The sequence below is a fragment of the Vanessa cardui genome, chromosome 22 (assembly GCF_905220365.1).
Source record: "Vanessa cardui chromosome 22, ilVanCard2.1, whole genome shotgun sequence".
NCBI lineage: Eukaryota > Metazoa > Arthropoda > Insecta > Lepidoptera > Nymphalidae > Vanessa > Vanessa cardui.
In genome coordinates this window covers 9,320,545-9,339,985 of record NC_061144.1, presented here as the reverse complement: position 1 = coordinate 9,339,985, position 19,441 = coordinate 9,320,545, and the positions used below count along the sequence as shown (strand labels likewise).

Below are 19,441 nucleotides of genomic sequence, written 5' to 3'. Positions count from 1 at the left end.
ATTTTGTCCGTAACAGGGCGACCAGAGCGAGATGCATCTTTGATATCAAAATTTCCGGCTTGAAAACGCTTAAACCAAACTTACGCTACTCTCACAGACAATGCATTAGATCCATAAACATCACAAATTTTTTTCGCGGCTTGAGTTGCATTTTTACCTTCTTTATAGTAAAATTTTAAAATGTATCGAATTTCTTCTTTAGATTCACTCATTTTAACAACAACAAAAACAAATGAAAATCACACAAATTCCTAATTTGAATTTGGAAGTGCCTTCTTTAAAATTAAAACTTTTTAATGATACCAAAACCAGCCAGATGGTATAGCCAAAGAGATTTTATTACAAGTTCATACATACTATATGCGAAAAGACTTTTTCCCCAACCTAATATAAACGTCAAACAAATCATCTTTGATATCTAAACAAATAGATATTATCTATTAATGGTAAATTCTCATCTCTAATGTAGAGGGATTATTACAAGATGTTTTTTGTTGTGTTAAGTTCGCCAGTGTACACTTTCCTTATCTTTTTAGACCTACAGAGTCAGAGATTACAACGTCAAAACGCACTTAAATCGGGTATATAATAAATGTATGTTTTTTTTATTTCGATACAATGAGCCAATCTTATAACATTTTTTTTCAAAGCGCTAATTATGATATTACTACTAATTATGATATTACTCTCTAATTCTCAAATTACTACTGTATTTATTCCAGTGAAACCAGTTAAATGGCCAATAGTCAATATTTCTTGGAGACAGATTAACTTCGTCGGATTCACAGATCGTAAGTTGAATTCAATTATATTTTTTTTTTACAAACAGCAAATTCCAAACAAAGCAGGACAAAATAACAATTTTAAAATTGAAATGACGTAATGAATTATTATATTTGTGATACTTAATACTTTTTATAAATATAACTAGTAATGGCAATAAATTGAGAATACCTATATTCTAGTGTATAAATCTTTTCAGAACATGATGTTTTAGAATATATTACTTATCGAATGGTTCCAATAAGCAAAGAAATGTGTAGGGAGTTCTACAAAAGAGAGGAGGTAGGTATATTAACACTTGTCAAACACTTTATACACGAGTGAAATAGAAGACCTGATAAAGGATATAAGGATACAAGCATTTGATAATTTTTTCTCCCTAGAAATCTGATACTATAACAATGGACGCTTTATAAGTAAGCTTAGACTACATGGCTAATCCTGAGGTTCTGGTGTCAAATCCTGGATCGGTTCCTTCAAAGGTTATTGAGTGTCTCGTGTCTCGACAGGTAGTAAAATAACAACATGTAAATTTCCTACTGCTGGGATAAGGCTTCCTCTTCCATTAAGGAGAGGGTGTGGAACATATTCCTATAAGTAGTGTAGGTTTTCCTCCTTAGACCTTCTACAGTGGTTAAAATTATCCAGACATACGTCCACATACTGGTATCGAGTCTAATTTGCCGTCTCATCGGATAGAGAATAGCGTGGGAATAGAGAGTGCACTCTATCTATTTACGTATACACTTCTGCATATGACTTCCATCTTTAGACTATCGGCGGTGGGTAAAAAGGGTCATAGTCTGAGTTATGTATGTTGAAAAAGAGTAACTACTGAGTTTCTTGCCGGTTCTTCTCGGTACAATCTACTCTCCGAACCGATGGTAGCTTCACTTAATTGTTAAATGACGATTGAAAAGTGCTTGTAAATGCCTACTTGAATAAAGTTTATTTTGATTTGATTTATCATTCTAGTTGGATTTTAAATATCTTTGGCCGCACCACTTTTTATGCTCCAAAGGCGCTGAAATAAATAACGTATGCACGTTCGATGCTGGTATGGCGTTGGTTGCTAATTATAACGGAACCGTAACTCTGGTAAGATGAATGACTTAATTTTTTAATGATTGAACTTATTTCCTGATATTAGAATTTTAATGTTTAATATAATAACGAATAGGCTGCTATAGACAAAGTGAAAGGTTTGTACACAAAAGAGCATAAAATCCATGTTCATAAATAAAGAGCATGTGGACTATTAAGAAGAAAACTGAAGAAGCCATGTCCATTAATTAAATCATATAAATATAACATATTCGTCACCAAAATTCACATTCCTTGCATGTTTTATGTACTTGTACATATAAAAACAATAGTCTATGTCCTACGTAGAAATGGGTAAGTATCTTAATAATTAATAGTAGTGCTTATGAAGCATAAACCACACAAATATTGGTAAATGGTATCCCTAACAGCATTTTTATAATATGTCTACATAATGAATGGATGATTAAATGGCTCAATTGATATTAAATTGTCATCACTACCATCAAGAAATATTAGCCAACCAAAACCGATCTACCTATTAGAATTAACTGGCTCACAAACCCTTCAAACTGGAACTCAACAACAGCATTTTCACAGTATTTATTTTGGTTATTTTCACAGTATTATGTCATATGGCATATTACTTTGGGGTAACGCTGCAGATATTGAATCTGTCTTTATTTTACAAAAGAGAGCAATTCGGTTTATTTATAATCTTGGAGCTAGAGACTCTCTTCGGGATGTTTTTAACAGAGTAGGAATACTTACTGTTGCGTCGCAATATATTTACAACAATATCATGTATATTCACAGTAACATTGATCACTTTGATAAAATCAGTGATAATCATTGTATATGCACTAGAAGTAAGGATAAACTTATAACGCCAAGTTTCCGACTCCGCAAAGTCAATGGATCCTTCTTGGGGCAAGGTATCCGTTTCTATAATAAAATTCCGCAGAAATTTTTAACTTTGCCGTTTAGTAAATTCAAATCGTTTGTTAAAAATACATTGGTAGAAAAAGCATACTATACAAGATTTTGTAGATGATAAAAAAGCGTGGAGTTAATACCTGTTGACTTCCAAGCAGGATACATTAATTGAAATAATTGTATTTAATTAACATGACGCTGTATTTTTTAAATGTTAAAAAAGAGTAACTACTGAGTTTCTTGCCGGTTCTTCTCGGTAGAATCTACTTTCCGAACCGGTGGTAGCTTCACCTAATTGTAAAATGACGATTCGAAAGTGCTTATAAAAGCCTACTTGAATAAAGTTTATTTTGATTTTTGATTTTTGCATTACTGTTTATCAGTAGAATATCTGGACAACAACAAGGACCTTCCACTGGTGACCATTCTATGTTGATCCATGTGTTTATTAACAGTAATTAAAATACCTGTTAGAACAGAAGAAATGTGTATTTCAGATAGGTCTAAGTATATCTGGACCCGGATGTAGTTTGCCATCACGTTACATAGAATTGTTACCATATCTTCCATGGATTGATTCGCAAATAGGAACACTAAAACTAAATTTTACAAGGCGAAGTGGTATCAGAATCCCAGAAGTCAAATCTATCGACCCAGGTTCAAATATTGTGAGCGATTATCATTTTGTGGAAGATGATTTTCATGTGACAAAGATTAATGATACAGCAATAGTGATGGAAGCAGGTAAGATCAGTCCCATAAAAAATAGAAACATTAATATTTATATATAGCTATTTTATTATGTGTAGGTAACTAAGGATAGGTAAATAAGCGACCAGATTGCAACCACAATCGACAATAAACATTAGCACTTTAAGAAATTAATCATTCAACCCTTCAAAGCTGCTTGGCGGTAGAATATATTAAAAAATGGAACTCAGATAAGCTTTCATAAAACCCTACCACTGAGAAATCGAATTGAACACTTTCTGCCTATATTTCTGGTAACCTTAAACAGAAACATACAACAACAACATGATGATGAGTTTGTGGTAATAGTGATGTCTTATATATTTGATATCTATACTAAATGAATTATTAACAATTTCAGCTTATGCCAACATAAAAGAATATCATGGAGACTGTTTAAACAATGTTGGTGTTTTGATGTACAAAGAAGCTGATGTCATTAGGACGAGAGGATTCAGTACTGGAGTTTATGTGGTAAAAGCTTTACATGCAATTCTTTTGGTCTTATTAAAATATGATACCAGTCATTCTATAGTAACCACTTCCTATCTCACTGTTGATACTGATGAAATTAACAGTGGTATACTATTTTGAAGAGTTAGCCCTTAAACGCTATAATCAGTAAGGTCAAAGTCGCATAACGTGTTCTACTATCTAAGATTCCAATGTATGAATTCTTGTGTGAGTTTCGAGTTTATAATGATATACCTAATAGTTGTTGTTTTAATTCATTTTGTCATGATTTTTTAACATTACTCCGAACATTATCATTGGAGGTTCTTCGTAAAATAGGCTATGATTACAAATGCATTATAATTTCTTCGTATTTGATAAAATTCGTCCAGTTAATTTCGACCTTCAAATTAATATAATACAATAATGTCATAATTGTTATTTTTTTTAGCTGTCACTATACGATCTATTTTTTAATAAAATTACATGCGTCATGGTCACCCTGAAATGTACTAAACGATCGTTAAGTAAATTTTGGTACGAGAAGGGCTTCCAGAAGGATGATTTTTCAGACATCATCAAAGTTATACCAGTACCTAAAAGAGGAATACCCATCCCACCGAAGATTTTATTTTTAACGGATTCTTATCACCAATACGATAAAATAATGACGGCAAATATATATTTTAAATTTGAATTTAGAAATAAAGTCACGATCAATATTGATTTCTATGGAACACTCAAACCTACTACTACTACAACTACAACTACAATCAGTACTACAACTAACAGTTAATATATAAAGTTTTATTTTAATTTGCGTTTCTTTTCATAACTACTTGTCACTACATAGTATAAAAGAAAGTCGCTTTCTCTGTCCCTATGTCCCTTTGTATGCTTAAATCTTTAAAAGTACGAAACGGATTTCGATGCGGTTTTTTAATAGATAGAGAATATAATAAAGAAACACTGATAATTTTAGAAGATTAGAATGAGTGATGTCGTAAATAAACAAATTCTGTAGTATATTTAGTATCATTATTGTACCCGTGCGAAGCCGGGAAGGGTCTCTAGTTATTTATAAGATGTTGATTTTGAGATTGTGTATTAGATGTGGATTTTATATTTTAAAAAGTATTTTATATATTAAAATCAAATTAAGGAATACAATTACAATAATTATAAGGGGTTATCTTAAGCCTTGCCATGCGGCAAGACTTGCGTCTGTCACAATTATTTATCTATCTAATTAGTATTTATTTATTTATTTATTTATTAGATCACCAACAAAATACACACTAAAAAAATTTCAAATACATGAATAAAAAATAAGACTAGTGGTATCTTACTTATAGGTGATAACAGCATGCACAAAATTAAAGTTAAGCGACAACAAATAGAAGGTAAAAAAAGCTAATTAAAGACTATTTACATAACAACAATAAATTAAAATAAATATAACATAAGTAAACTATCTAAACTAAACAATTTTGAGTATTTACAATTAATATTTTATTTTTAAATTTTTTTATATTACCGAAAATATCTAAATCTTTGTCTCCGCTTATTGAGTTATAGGCTCTCATAATTCTATTGAGAGGGGAGTAATGACCCAAATTAGATTTAGACATATGCTCTGAAAAAATCGTGCGTTTGCTAGTGCGTAATGACTTGGAAGGTGCAGAAATATGTATCCGCGATAATAAGTCTGGACAATCCAAAGTGCCATTAATTAGTTTATAGATAAACATGTTGTCCAGTAAGCGTCTTCGATCGGCAAGGGTGTTCATTTTGAAAAAGGCTATTCGATCTTTGTAATTAGGGAGTTTTTTTGCTAAGCCGAATTTAAAGCAGAGATGCCATAAGAAACGTTTTTGAATGCTTTCCAACCTTTTGACGTAAACATCGTAGTGCGGGTTCCAGACTACACTGCCATACTCAAGACCACTACGGACAAAAGCGTTGTACAATGTGATCAAAGTCGAAGGATTTTTCAGATCACTACAATTGCGTAAAATGAAACCAAGACTTTTAAATCCCTTTGAACAAATGGAATCAATATGGGTGTGAAAACGTAATTTTTTGTCAATAATGATGCCTAGATCACGAATCTCAGTCAATTCTCGTAAACAGATATTTTTAAGTGTATATGATCTTTGTGGAGTGGATTTCAATCTGCTGAAACTGACCAGATGACACTTGCTAACATTGAGACTCATTCCATTTTTGTCACACCAGTTACTTAATCGATTTAAATCGCATTGGAGCAACTCAACGTCGTTGGAGGAGGAGATGATACGAAGAAATTTAAGATCGTCAGCAAATAAGAAATAATTAGAATTACAGAAACAGTCGCATATGTCGTTAATGAATATGTTAAATAATATAGGACCTAAATGAGACCCTTGTGGTACTCCAGAAAGTGTTTTAAATGGTTTAGATTCATATCCATTAACTACTATTACGGATTCCCTATTGTCAAGGTAGGATTTGAACCAGTCAAGCAAACGACCGAGGATACCATATTCGGATAACTTTTTGAGTAATATAGTATGAGGGACCTTATCGAATGCTTTACTAAAATCAGTGTAGATGACATCTACAAGCTGGCGTGAATCGACTGCAGTGGTAACAAGGTCGGTAAAAGATATTAAATTTGTCGACGTCGATCTACGACTGAAAAAACCGTGCTGAAATGGGGTTATTACCTGTTTGAAATGCCATTCTAAGACAGGATATACTATTTTCTCAAAAATTTTTGCAAATGTAACGAGAATAGAAATCGGTCTATAATTGCAGATTAATTCAGCATTTCCATTTTTTAATAGTGGAACAATTAAAGATTTCTTCCAGGCTGACGGAAAAGTGCCTGTAGATAAAGATTTGTTAAAAATGATGGAAAGAGGATATGCTAATACAGATGCGCATTTTTTAACAAATAATGCAGGTATACCATCTGCTCCTGCTCCTTTATGGGGATCCATTCTTTTTATAACATTGAGTACCATAATTGGAGTGACATAGATGTTACAAACGTTATTAACCGTTTTGTCGCCTGTCGAATTAGGCGAGTCGTGTGAGTGGGCATATTCCTCGCAGAAAACCGATTTGAAGTGTCTCACAAATAAGTTGCAAATATCAGGGCCATTGGAAGCAGTATCATCATTCAAAGTCATTTGAGCCGGATACATACTATTACTACTTTTTTTCTTTTTATAAAAAGACCAGAAAAATTTTGGATTAGATCGTAAAAGAGACTCCAGGCGTGTTCTATATTCTTTATAACTAGACGACATTAAAATTGCACATCTCTTTTTTAATAGCGTAAAAGTTAATTGGTCTAAAGGATTATTGTTATAAGCGCGCAGTTTCATCCTAAATTTATACTTCTCTTTCAATGAGTTTTTTAGAGCGTAAGAGTACCAAATTGGATATTTGCTGTTTTTATTTTTATATTTAGGTACGTATTTAGAAATGATACCATGCAAGATATTATAAAAAGCAGAAATCATGCCGTCGACTGAATTGTAGCCACACAAAGCATCATCCCAGCAAATGTTGTTGAGTTCATTAATTATACTATCAAAGTCTGCTTTAATGAAACAGAACCGTGCGTCACTATTGTAGGATAAGTTTTTAGATGTTCTAAATGGCAACAACATTTGCAAAGGAGGATGATGCGAGTCTGTTATCGAAAGCGGCGAGGCGCTAGCCATTAATTCAGTAACTTGAGTATTGCAAAGGATTAAATCCAAGCATTTGTTATAATTATTAAGTACATCATTATATTGACAAAGTGAATTTAGCGAAATAAAGTCAATCAATTTATTGTTCATTATACTAGTGTTGTTATAAGAAATAGAGTTGAGAGACCAAGTAATATTCCCCAGATTAAAGTCGCCAGCAATTAAGATGTTATTGGAATTATAAATATCAAACACACGATTCGAGCTGTCAATGAATTCGTCAAGAACATGCTTTTGAAGCGGAGGAGGAAGATATACAGCGCAAATAAGCAGAGGCACATTTGTACCGTTTTTATTCGTCACGCCAAGCGATACCCATAAATCCTCACATTTCGACTCGCATGTTTGAAGACGTTTAGAATCAATATTTGTGGATATTGCAATAAGAACGCCTCCGCCATTCTTTTTAGGATGAAAACCAGAAGTCTCTCGATCCCTTCTATACACCACGTAGCGATGGTCAAATAGTTCCGAATCGAAGATGCTACTGTTCAACCATGTTTCAGTCAGAATTATAATATCGAAGTCATTACACACTACATTACAAAAAAAATCATTAGTTTTAGTCCTTAAGCCCCTAACATTTTGATAATATATTTTTAGATTATCGAATAGAAATGTTTTTAGGCCAAAACATTGTCAATAAATATAAGTATATACTTATATTTAAACTAAGTTAGGTTTTTTAAGGCTAAGGTGTCTTGTATTAAGATGAATTTGGCACCATCAGATTTACGCATAAATATTCTACCGTTCCGCACCCATACATATCTATAAGAGAGTTCCTTGGCTTTAATTCTTGCAGCGGCATGAAGAGCCCTGTTTTCCGGAGTCAAATTTTCTACAACGTAAATTGAAGATTTTTTCTCGTCAGCTATACCTAAATGGCTCGTGTTCAATTTTTCCTTCGGATTTTTCTTATTATAAGTCAGTGATGCAGCCATGAAGTTGTCACGCAGGCGGGGGTTACTAAAGCGGACGAGAATAGAACGAGGGCGAGGAGAATTGCTATTCATTTTGGCAATACGTGAGCCGTAATAAACATCCTCATCTTTAATTGGGCAATTGATCGTTTTACCCAATTGTTGAACAAGCTTAAGAATATTTTCGCTGCGATGCTCCGGAACACAGTGGATTTCGATGTTACAGGCACGGGACTGCTGATCTATTTGTTTGAGACGTAGTGATGTATCGCGAGTAGATGTGCGAAACATTTCATTTTCTTTTTGTAGATCCGCTAAGTATTTTTTCTGTGTATCAATTTCCTTTTTTATTGTGTCATATTCATTACTCAGAAAACTCAATGATTGATCAAAAACAGAAATTTGGTTTTTAATTTCCAACAATTGACTATTGAGAGCAGAGCGTAATTCATCCCGTATAATTTCACGAATACTTTCAGCGGAAATACATGAGCAGTTACTCGAGGACTTCGACTTAGTTCGTAAAGTAACGTTTTCATATAGCTGATTATTACTGAGAGTGGAAGTAGGACGGATCGGTGTGTTAGTATTATCCTTCTTAGGTTCCTTACAACGGCACGACGGACATATCCACATGGCCTTAAATTCGCTAGAGAAAGTATCAAATTTAGTAGCCGATATATTGAGGCAACCATAATGATACTTATCAAGACATCGCGAGCAATGCATTGCATCATCTTCTTTTAAATCATGCGTACAACCAGAACATTTGCTTAAAGGCATTTTTGCTAATTATAATTCTGTAATACACAACAAAATGTAAATGTGTAAATATGTTCTCGCCGTGGCTGGGATCGAACTCGGTTTCGTCGCTGTTTTACTCAGACTTGTAACCGCAAGACCAAGTGATCGCTAAGTCTGCATGCGAATTTTTCGAGTATGTGGTGCTAGTGCGTTGCATGCGAGGTGATCGCCAGCTGTTAGAAGGTCAACGACCGGAGACAAAGAACGACAACGTTAACAGCTCACAAGTTGTGTTCACCATCACATTACAACTATTTAATTGTATTTAATTTAGTCTTATTGTATCCTTATTTGTTATAATTCGAATACAAAACTGTTCACTGTTCTTTAATTTTTCACTGTTGAACGATAAAGATGACAAATATCTATAAAAACTATGCACTGATCACACTTGTACCGAAGTTTTAAATTCCGTAATAACCACTGACCACCTTGGATTTATCGGTAGATAACGATTGTCCTTTGATATTGACTAATTTAAATCAAAACTGTAGTAAATTCACTAATATAGTACTTCGGGAATTATTTTAAAAGCTTTTATTTTACGGAGACGACTTGATACACTGTGCTGCCGCCAACGGCCGGTTTTTCATACGTTCCGTACGTATACATATATCAATTACAGATTACTATGTATTTAAGTTTTAAATGTGCTTAAAAACTGTAAATAGATATAAATTATAAATTATGTATATATTTTTAAGTTTAAAATGCAATATTTTAATTAATAATATTTTAAAATTCATAGAGGAGTGCGCCAAGGAACAACTCTGGCACCGAGAATGTTTATAGGCGTTTAAAGTAATACATATTTGGATTAGATAAATATGATAATGAAACAAATATAAATTATCTATCAATCACATTTGCACACAATATCTTGTTTATTTCCAAACAACTACAAGTACACCAAACTGTGTACATACAACTGAAATTAGAAACAACAACAACAACAACAGCCTGTAAATTCCCACTGCTGGGCTAAAGGCCTCTTCCTTCTCTTCAAAGGGAGAGCCCTTTGAAGAGAAGGTTTTGGAACATATTCCACCACGCTGTTCCATTGCGGGTTGGTGGAATACACATGTGGCAGAATTTCTATGAAATTTGTCACTTGCAGGTTTCCTCACGATGTTTTACTTCACCGCTGAGCACGAGATGAATTATAAAGACAAATTAAGCACATGAATCAGTGGTGCTTGCCTGGGTTTTGAACCCGCAATCATCGGTTAAGTTGCACGCGTTCTAACCACTGGGCCATCTCGACTCAATTAGAAAGCGGGATGTGATTATCAATTAATTATAACCAATGTTAATAAACAAATTAATAAAAAAAGGAAAAGGGGACGTCTGTGTTCGAGTGGTGTCTACACCTGTTTTCATGGGTACACCACTCTGAGGTAACGGGTTCGATTCCCGGTTGATGTAGATTATCATTAGTTTTCTATTTAGTCTTGGGTCTGGGTGTTTGTGGTACCGTCGTTAATTCTGATTTTCCATAACACAAGTGCTTTGACTACTCATATTTATTTATTATTTATAAAACTCAAAAAAGCGATTGGATACATGGATGAATATATAATCATTTGTTATAAAAAATATAAAAATAAAGTAAGAATACTTACAAAGAAAGAAAGGCTTGATTTGTTTAAAATATTTAGAATTTAATACGTATGTATAGATCTCGTAACCGGAATTAGACCAAATATTATATTCCATGCACAATAATACTCCGTATCATGTAGAAAATTTGATTATATTTATTCATTATCTAACAGTTTAATCTAGTCATAGTATAAATTAAACCAAATTCAACATCACAGTAACGGGTCGGTTACAAGTATTTACACAGCGATTACGATCTAACCTATAACCTAAGGCGTACCAGTAATATGTTATTTTGATTAATTGTTAATATTTAATCGTGTATTGAGTTAAAGTTGTCATCAGATAGTTATGTTAATAAGTGGAGACAGAATACGAAACTTGTTTATAGTCGCACGGTTAGGGTTGTAGATATAGAATGTTTTCTATTAAAACTACTCGATACTCGTTTATTGTTTAATCTTCCGGTTAATAGATGGCGCTGTATGTACTTTAAATCGCGCTATCATTTGGTGTTTTGGAAAAGGTAAGAAGGCCGGAGTATAATTTCGCAATTGAGTAGTAGTCTCACCCCCACCGACTTCGTATGAAGCCACCCTCAGGACGAACCTTAAATTTAAAATCGAGCCCCGCGCTCAACCTCAGGGCAGGAGACATTAGTTCTCGCCCGAAAGTCTGGTGACGCTGTAAAGGCCAGTAGGGCTAACAGCAATACTTCACACATAAAAAAGTAGTCTCATAGCAGGCACCCTCAGGACGAAAGTCATTCTCGAGGCCGAAATGGCTTAAATTTCAAGTCTGAGTAGAGTACTCGCCCGAACGCCCAGTGACGCTGTAAAAGCCATTAGACAAAAAAGGTTTTGGTATCAGCGGTTTATTAATATTATAAATTAGAAACTTTGGATTGACTATTATTTGTTATTCAGTGACGTCAGGAAAGTTGAACAGATCTAAACGATTTTAAGCACAGATATATGATAGTAGTCTGGATCTTGAAAACCATAAAGTACCAATTTTTTAATGGTATTGAGAAGGTCAATTTCCAGGTTTTCTAAATTGTTTCAGATTGTCATTTATTCACGAAGGTTATGGATCGTATAAAACACAATCTTTTCCTTTTCCATCCATCTCCTCAAAATTTACACCATCCACGTTTTCTTAAGACGTTTTTTTACCTCCCTCTTACGCTCATGGTCATTAGTGTTGAGATGACGAAGAAAAATGGAAAACGCCTTTTTGGTAAAACAATTACCAAAACTACTAAATATTCTGTACTGTATATTTAGTCATAATATATACATGCATGTTATTATTATATATATTTATTGATATTCCTGTAAAATAAAAATTCAACACCGATGAAAACGCAAGGCACATCTAGTAAATAAATTTACATTGATTGATCTAAGATTTTGTCTACCCACACAATAAACTGATCCAACGGGATTAATTATCATTTAATTTACGTAATTGTATATTGCATTATTTTATTATAAGGGAAACTAGCGGAAATACGAATTGAAAGTTAGTTTTTATGGCTTTATTGTATTGCACTATAAAAATACTAGACTCGATGATACATAAGTACAGACATGTTTGCGTGGGATAAGAAAGGTTGAAAAATTTACTTGGTAAAATCCACAGGGCTTGATAAGCGATAGCAGGTATCAGTAATTCTACCGTCAAACAAATGAAATCAATTTTATTCAAGTAAACTTTACAATAAAGCATTTCGAATCATCGATAACTAAATACTACCACCGATTCGGAAAGCAGTATCTAGCAAGAAGAAACGGAAAGAAACAAAGCGTAGTTGTTCTTTTCAAGTAAAAAGATTTACAATGCTGTTCTTAACAATAATTGTGAAAATTTTCCAATTTAAGGAAACACAAGAGACATTAGACGACCTTCATGGTCGAGTGGTGTGTACACCGGTTTTCATTGGTACGCCACTCTGAGGTCCCGAGTTAGTTTTCTATGTCGTCTTGGGTCTGGGTGTTTGTGGTACCGTCGTTGCGTATTTCCATTCTATACAAGGCCAGAACGCAGCCATAGGAAATTGCTCGCGTATATATTGTAATGCTGTTTTTAACTCTGTTCTTACAATGTATACACGAATTTTGCGTACAGATCGTGTAAAGTTTGTATCATGGATGCTCGCGTCTTTATTCCCAACTATACTACACACTTACTTACACTTGACAAGAGTGTTAAAAGTCTAGTATTTTTGATTCAGTAAAATATGGAGTTATATTTTAACTTTATTAGATAGGATTAAATAAATAACAATGAATTGTAATTATAATTATTTTTTATTAAAAAAAGTACTTTTCAACGAGCATTATTAACATTATTCGAGACGTTAAATGCTAGGTCGTGTTTTCTTTTTCTATTTTTTGCATACGGTGGATGCTAAAGGTCGGTCTGCTTGTATTCTATTATTTGTTCCCTTGTTCTTCATGGTTCGTCTTGATACAGATGTCGGTTGTACATGTATCTTACGGGACAGTCCTTTTTTAAAGTTGTTGAAAATGAAATTTTGGGCCGGTTGGTCTGTAGTGACATGTTTCAGAGAATTATTCAAAATATGTATGGCTTTTAAATTTGATGACGATGGATGTGCTTCTAAAATAGATGTAAATTTGTTAAAACTTTCTTTCATATCAGTCAGTGCTTCATTATAGGTGATAGGAAGAACGGGATCATCATCGTTAGTACATAATAAATTGGTAGGGGATTCTTCTGATGCTGTCGTGTCTATTGGAGCATCGGAAACTTGTATTATTTTAGCGTTATTTTCAACGCTAATATCGTTGTTATCCATATTTTGGTAAAACTCATCAGGGAGTGGGTCATCGGAAGCGAGTTTTGCGGATGTCACTCTCGCAGATATAAATTACCATGAAATAGATAGAGAGGTCAATAAATCAAAATGGCGAGCATGCAACTGCTCGCGTACACATTGTAATCTAGAGTTTAGCACGCTTATTCCGATACATACACGATTAGTTCCTAAGCATACTGGCGCTGTACATTTTGGAACAAGAAATACTTCTACGTTATTACGAAGTATACGCGAGTATTTGCGTACTGCTCTTGTATGGATTGGAAGAACTTAGTAAAAAAGTTATTTCCAATCTATACGTGATTAGTTTCATACCCTTGCGTTCTGGTCTTGTACAGAATGGAAAGACGCACCGTCGCACCGTCGTTACTTCTGATTTCCATAACACAAGTGCTTTAGCTACTTACATTGGGATCAGAGTAATGTATGTGATGTTGTCTCATACATTAGAGCTCGGTTCCTGATTGGTGACTCATTAGCAACGTGACAAATGTAATTCATAACGATATTCGTATGGTAGTTAAAGTTCGTATAAACTTTTGATGGTATGGATATATTATGCGGAGGAATGAGGACCATGTTGTAAGAAAGGTCTTGAGCATGGGTGTAGATATAGACGTAGTAGACGCTCACAGAAACGATGGTTGGATTGTATGAAACACGATATGGTTAAAAATAATGTTACTTGTGAGATGACTTCCGCCAGAGAAGTAAGGAAGGAGAAAACCCACTGCGCCGACCTCAAATAAAATTGGGATAAATTAACAAGAAAACAAACTTAAACGAGTTTAAAAATTGTAATATTAAAGACATAAAATTGCATACAAAATGTATTAAAATATTAATTCTTGTAGTGTCAACACCGAATTACGCAAAACTAATTTATTATAGTTGTAACTTCTCGTCTTAATATAATTAACATTCGTGAAACAGAGAGAAAATATTCTTATGTTGTAATTTTTTTAATTCTGAAGTGGTTAATTGACTCCAATTATGTACGTGAGATTGGATACTGTTTTATTTCTTATTATCTTATTATTGTTGTCAGCTTTTGTTGCGTATAATTATATTTAATTTTATAGAATAACTTTCGGTTTGAATATATCATATAATGTAATTGGCGTTTTTGTATTTATCGATTATAAAGTTCAGAAGATTATAATTTCATTTTGCTGTCCAGTAGCAAAAATGACTTAGACGACAGAATATGAAAATAAAACCGTCCAGGTTCGAAAACATGTGCCTATTTTTTATATCTATAATTTATCTTTTGATTAGCAATATTATAAATGAAAAAGTGTAACCGTGACGATTTTGTGTTTTTTTTTTTGTATCTATCAATATAGCTGCATTATATTAAGTTGTCAATACTACCCATAGACATTATTATACATAAGATGTATTTTCCATTCCTCACATCACTAGTGCTCCACCAACCCTTGGAACTAAGATTTTATTTCCCATGTGCCAGTACTGGCTCAACCACTTTTTAAATAATTATAACAAAACACTGCTTAGTGGTAGAATGTGTGGATGATTAGGTGGAACATATACAGTGTTAGTCATAAGGAGGATTCTAAAATTATATTTGTTATAAAGAAAAATGTTTATGTGTAAGATTAATTTATTCAACTTCCTACTGGATGAGTTACATCATTTGTGGCACATAATACTATTATTTGGAGTGGAGATCACGCCTTGCGTTGTATTCCAATAAGATGGTGTGACGATATACGCAAAGTGACTGGCAGTGAATGAAAATTGAGATTTGAAAATCGAACTCTGTTACGTTACGTCATTGGAGCAACTTACATATTAAAGCAGATGAGATATTGATGTTGACACAATACTACAAAATTTGTGTTTGTTTGTGTACTTGTAAAAATTAAAAAAATATCAAACAGTTACGTTTTTTTTATACTCAATTTTTTTTTTCAAAAACACCCTTATTTTTCAAAAGCTTTCGAAAAAGGGTATATATACATATCTGTGCGGTGTTAAATAAAAAAAAATATTCTATAGTTCGTGTTCATGCGTTCAATCTAATCTCAAAATGTTATCATTGATACAAGTTTCACTTTAAAATAAACCATTTCCCACGGATATGTTTAAATGATACATAATAATTAATATCCAAAACATCCGTACAAATCTGGGTCACGAGTGATTCTATAAATTTCACATATATAACTTATATCTTCGAGTGCTAACATTAAGTGATATTTAAATATATCTACTAATATTGTAAACGCGAAAGTATGATTGTTGGTTTACTTACTCTTTAATTCAAAGAAACGCATTGACCTTATTTTTGACTAGTATTTTTATAGAGATAGACTGACTGACTAACGAAGGTTAGGTTAGTTAGATAGTGAGTAATTACTACTACCATACACATCTAGAATCTACCCACGTAAACAAATAACTAAAAATATTAACATTCTTTCAATAGTTAATTCACCGTCAACATTTCTGAACTGAGAAATTAAGGCCCTAGTGCTTATAATTATAATAAATTATTTGTCCCCTAAAACTGTAATACATTACTAAGTAATATTATTGAGCAATACTTTTACTGGGTAGTAATCTTGCACGCCAGTTTGAGTTGATTTCTTCCTTCAGATATTGTACAGCAATATTAACAACAGTATTGTTGTGGTCCGTTTGTAGGGGTGAGCCAGTGTAGCTACAGACACGAGGGAACAGACACACAGAGATGTGAGGAATGATTATTATTTCCTACAGCGTCATTGCTTATGGACAGCAGAAATCGTTTATTTATTTGCATAGAATGTCTCATTCATAGGTGTTGCCTAAACAGACTTCCACAAAGCAATATATAAACTACAACTTATAAGCCAGATGTTTTAAATTCAGAAAAAAAAAATGGACAGCACGAAAACCATAGTTAAGGGCTAGTATTAAATAAATTATCGTTTATTTAAAACATGCACTTTATCAGCTTGAAATTAATCAAATTCGACTTAATGCGGCTACCGTAACGAGAATATGCATATTTAAGCCACGTCTTCATAAATGACTTAGGGGTTATAATTCATGGGCAACAGGATTCCTGCTTAATGGTCGGCGTAAAAATATATATTAATATGATTTTATATCTCGTTTAACTATTTTAAGCTTGATGAAGACGATGACATGAAGAAATTGGATGTTATGTTGCACGTATTCGCTATGTGTGTAGCGCCATTTATATTAAACGATTAAGATTTTTAATAGAACTAAATGGTTTATAATTTCATTAATTTTTATTTACACTTAGAAAATGACATTAATTACAAATAAAATTGGATTGTTTCAATATTATCAATTTAATCCTTGCATGCTACACCCTCATCATAATCAGACATCAAAAGTCAACTGCTGGACATGGAGTCTGTCCCCTACTCACTCATTTTCTACTGGCCACCTCCGTACAACAACGACAACAGCCTGTAAATTCCCACTGCTGGGCTAAAGGCCTCCTCTCCCTTTGAGGAGAAGGTTTGGAATATATTCCACCACGCTGTTCCAATGCGGGTTGGTGGAATGCACACGTGGCAGAATTTCTATGAAATTTGTTACATGCAGGTTTCCTCACGATGTTTCCTTCACCGCTGAGCACGAGATGAATTATAAAGACAAATTAAGCACATGAAACAGCGGTGCTTGCCTGGGTTTGAACCCGCAATCATCGGTAAAGATGCACGCGTTCTAACCACTGGGCTACCTCCGTATATCATCCCTCTATCGTGTCACAGGTCGTTCGACACTATCGTTCGATTCACGGGCTCCACTCTACAACCTTCTAGCCCCAACTGTAATCGGTTCTACACCCTAACTCAGCCAAAGCAAGAGACTATATCCTTACACTATGATTCCTAGTGAAGTATTGCCCTAATGACTCGTCATTTTTAATCAAATTAGATGACTAGGTTCCGCCTCTGCATCGCCAGCGTATGCTTCACACGAGGCACGTTGTTGTCACATTGCATCCAACCTGATACAATTATTCACCAAAACAACGTGACCTATCTTTACTTGCATAACTTGGAGTCGTTGCATTCATCTCATCTTGGTTTGAAGGCTGACGGGATGACTTCAAACTACTATTATCCGGCGACATTTATATGCTTAGCTTCCCTGTGCCTTTAATGAGCCAAATCAAATCGACTCCTTTTCAACGAGACACCATTTCCATTTGAAAAGCATTAGCAATAACAGTTAAAAGGGGAAAATCGTAATTCGAGTTGACTTAATTAATCGCTCACTCGAAGTTGTACAAAATCAAAATGTAATCTAAAATCATGTTGCACGATCAAACCAGTATGGTTTTCGTTTTGGTATTTAATTAATGAAAATAATAATGTCATACCATGAGACCAGGTCAAGTATTATGAAATACATAAACATTTCAGTTAAAAACATCTTTTTATCCGATTAATACTCGATCAGCGATAAAATCCAGCAATAGTATAGTCCAAAATTAAGACAAATCCTATTTCGAAAACATATTTGCCGAGAAAAATTAAAATGATACACAAGTTAAATAAGTATAATTATGTTGATATCATCATCATCATCATCATCATCATCAGCCCGTTCCCGTCCACTGCTGGACATAAGCCTCTCCAAGTGCACGCCTCCAGCTCCTGCCTGCCGCCTTGCGTAAATCGTAAATCCTGCGATCGCCAACCCGCCTGTCCAGCGTGACGATTATGGGCAATATCCTTCATGTTCATATATTATATTAAAAATAGTTTTCGAATTTTCTATATAGTTTAAGACTTTGCTGTAGCAAAATTAAACTAATAATAAAAAGAATATTTAATTTAATAATTAGTTGCACTTTTCCAGTGCAGTACGAAATTAGAACGGATTCATGAGTGAGGTGATAAAACTTTCAGCAATTAAACAGTATCGGTTACCCTTAAATTAGGACGGCTATTACACGGTCAGTTAAAATGAAGAACTTCAAAGAACATTTAACTTAACAGCGATAATAAAACAAAGTGTTGTTACGTGGGTAATTATTACGTTGCTTTAATGACGTTCTTGTCTAACTAGAGATTTAATGTGAAGCAATTCCAATTTCCAACTATATCTACATATATTACGGGAGGCTGCCTCCCCAGCTCCGTGATATATTGTTTAAATGTTTAGATATTTTTTTTTTAATAATTGTATTTAACTAACATAATGTATTTCAAATGTTCGAGAAGAGTTGATACAGAGTTTCTTATCGGTTCTTCTCGGTAGAATTGACATAACCGGTTGTAGATTTACTTTTAGATAGTTCTGTAAAATTACGGTCTTGAGAATTGCTACTCAGTTGCATATAATACATTAATATAAAGCAATTAAAATAAATAATAAATACTAAATATAATATTTAAAAGCATATTATGCAATGGTTTTATTTACTGCTAGTATAAAATACAAATTCTGAGAATCTGCAACGAACCGGTGGTAGCTTTCTTTAATATAGTTTATTAATTGAAGATTCAAAAGCCTACTCTCGTACTTTTGATTTTAAACGGCACTATTAGTTATTTTAT

The 19,441-nt window shown here is 33.6% G+C and overlaps 1 protein-coding gene across 1 annotated transcript; it reads left to right on the top strand.

Moving 5' to 3' along the window:
• The first annotated feature begins 3,145 nt into the window (after window positions 1-3,145).
• Window positions 3,146-4,762, top strand: LOC124539211. The gene is made up of 3 exons (XM_047116508.1): window positions 3,146-3,507; window positions 3,875-3,987; window positions 4,418-4,762. The coding sequence occupies exons 1-3, from the start codon at window positions 3,498-3,500 to the stop codon at window positions 4,760-4,762; spliced, it is 468 nt and encodes a 155-aa protein (XP_046972464.1). The 5' UTR covers window positions 3,146-3,497.
• Window positions 4,763-19,441: the final 14,679 nt, after the last annotated feature.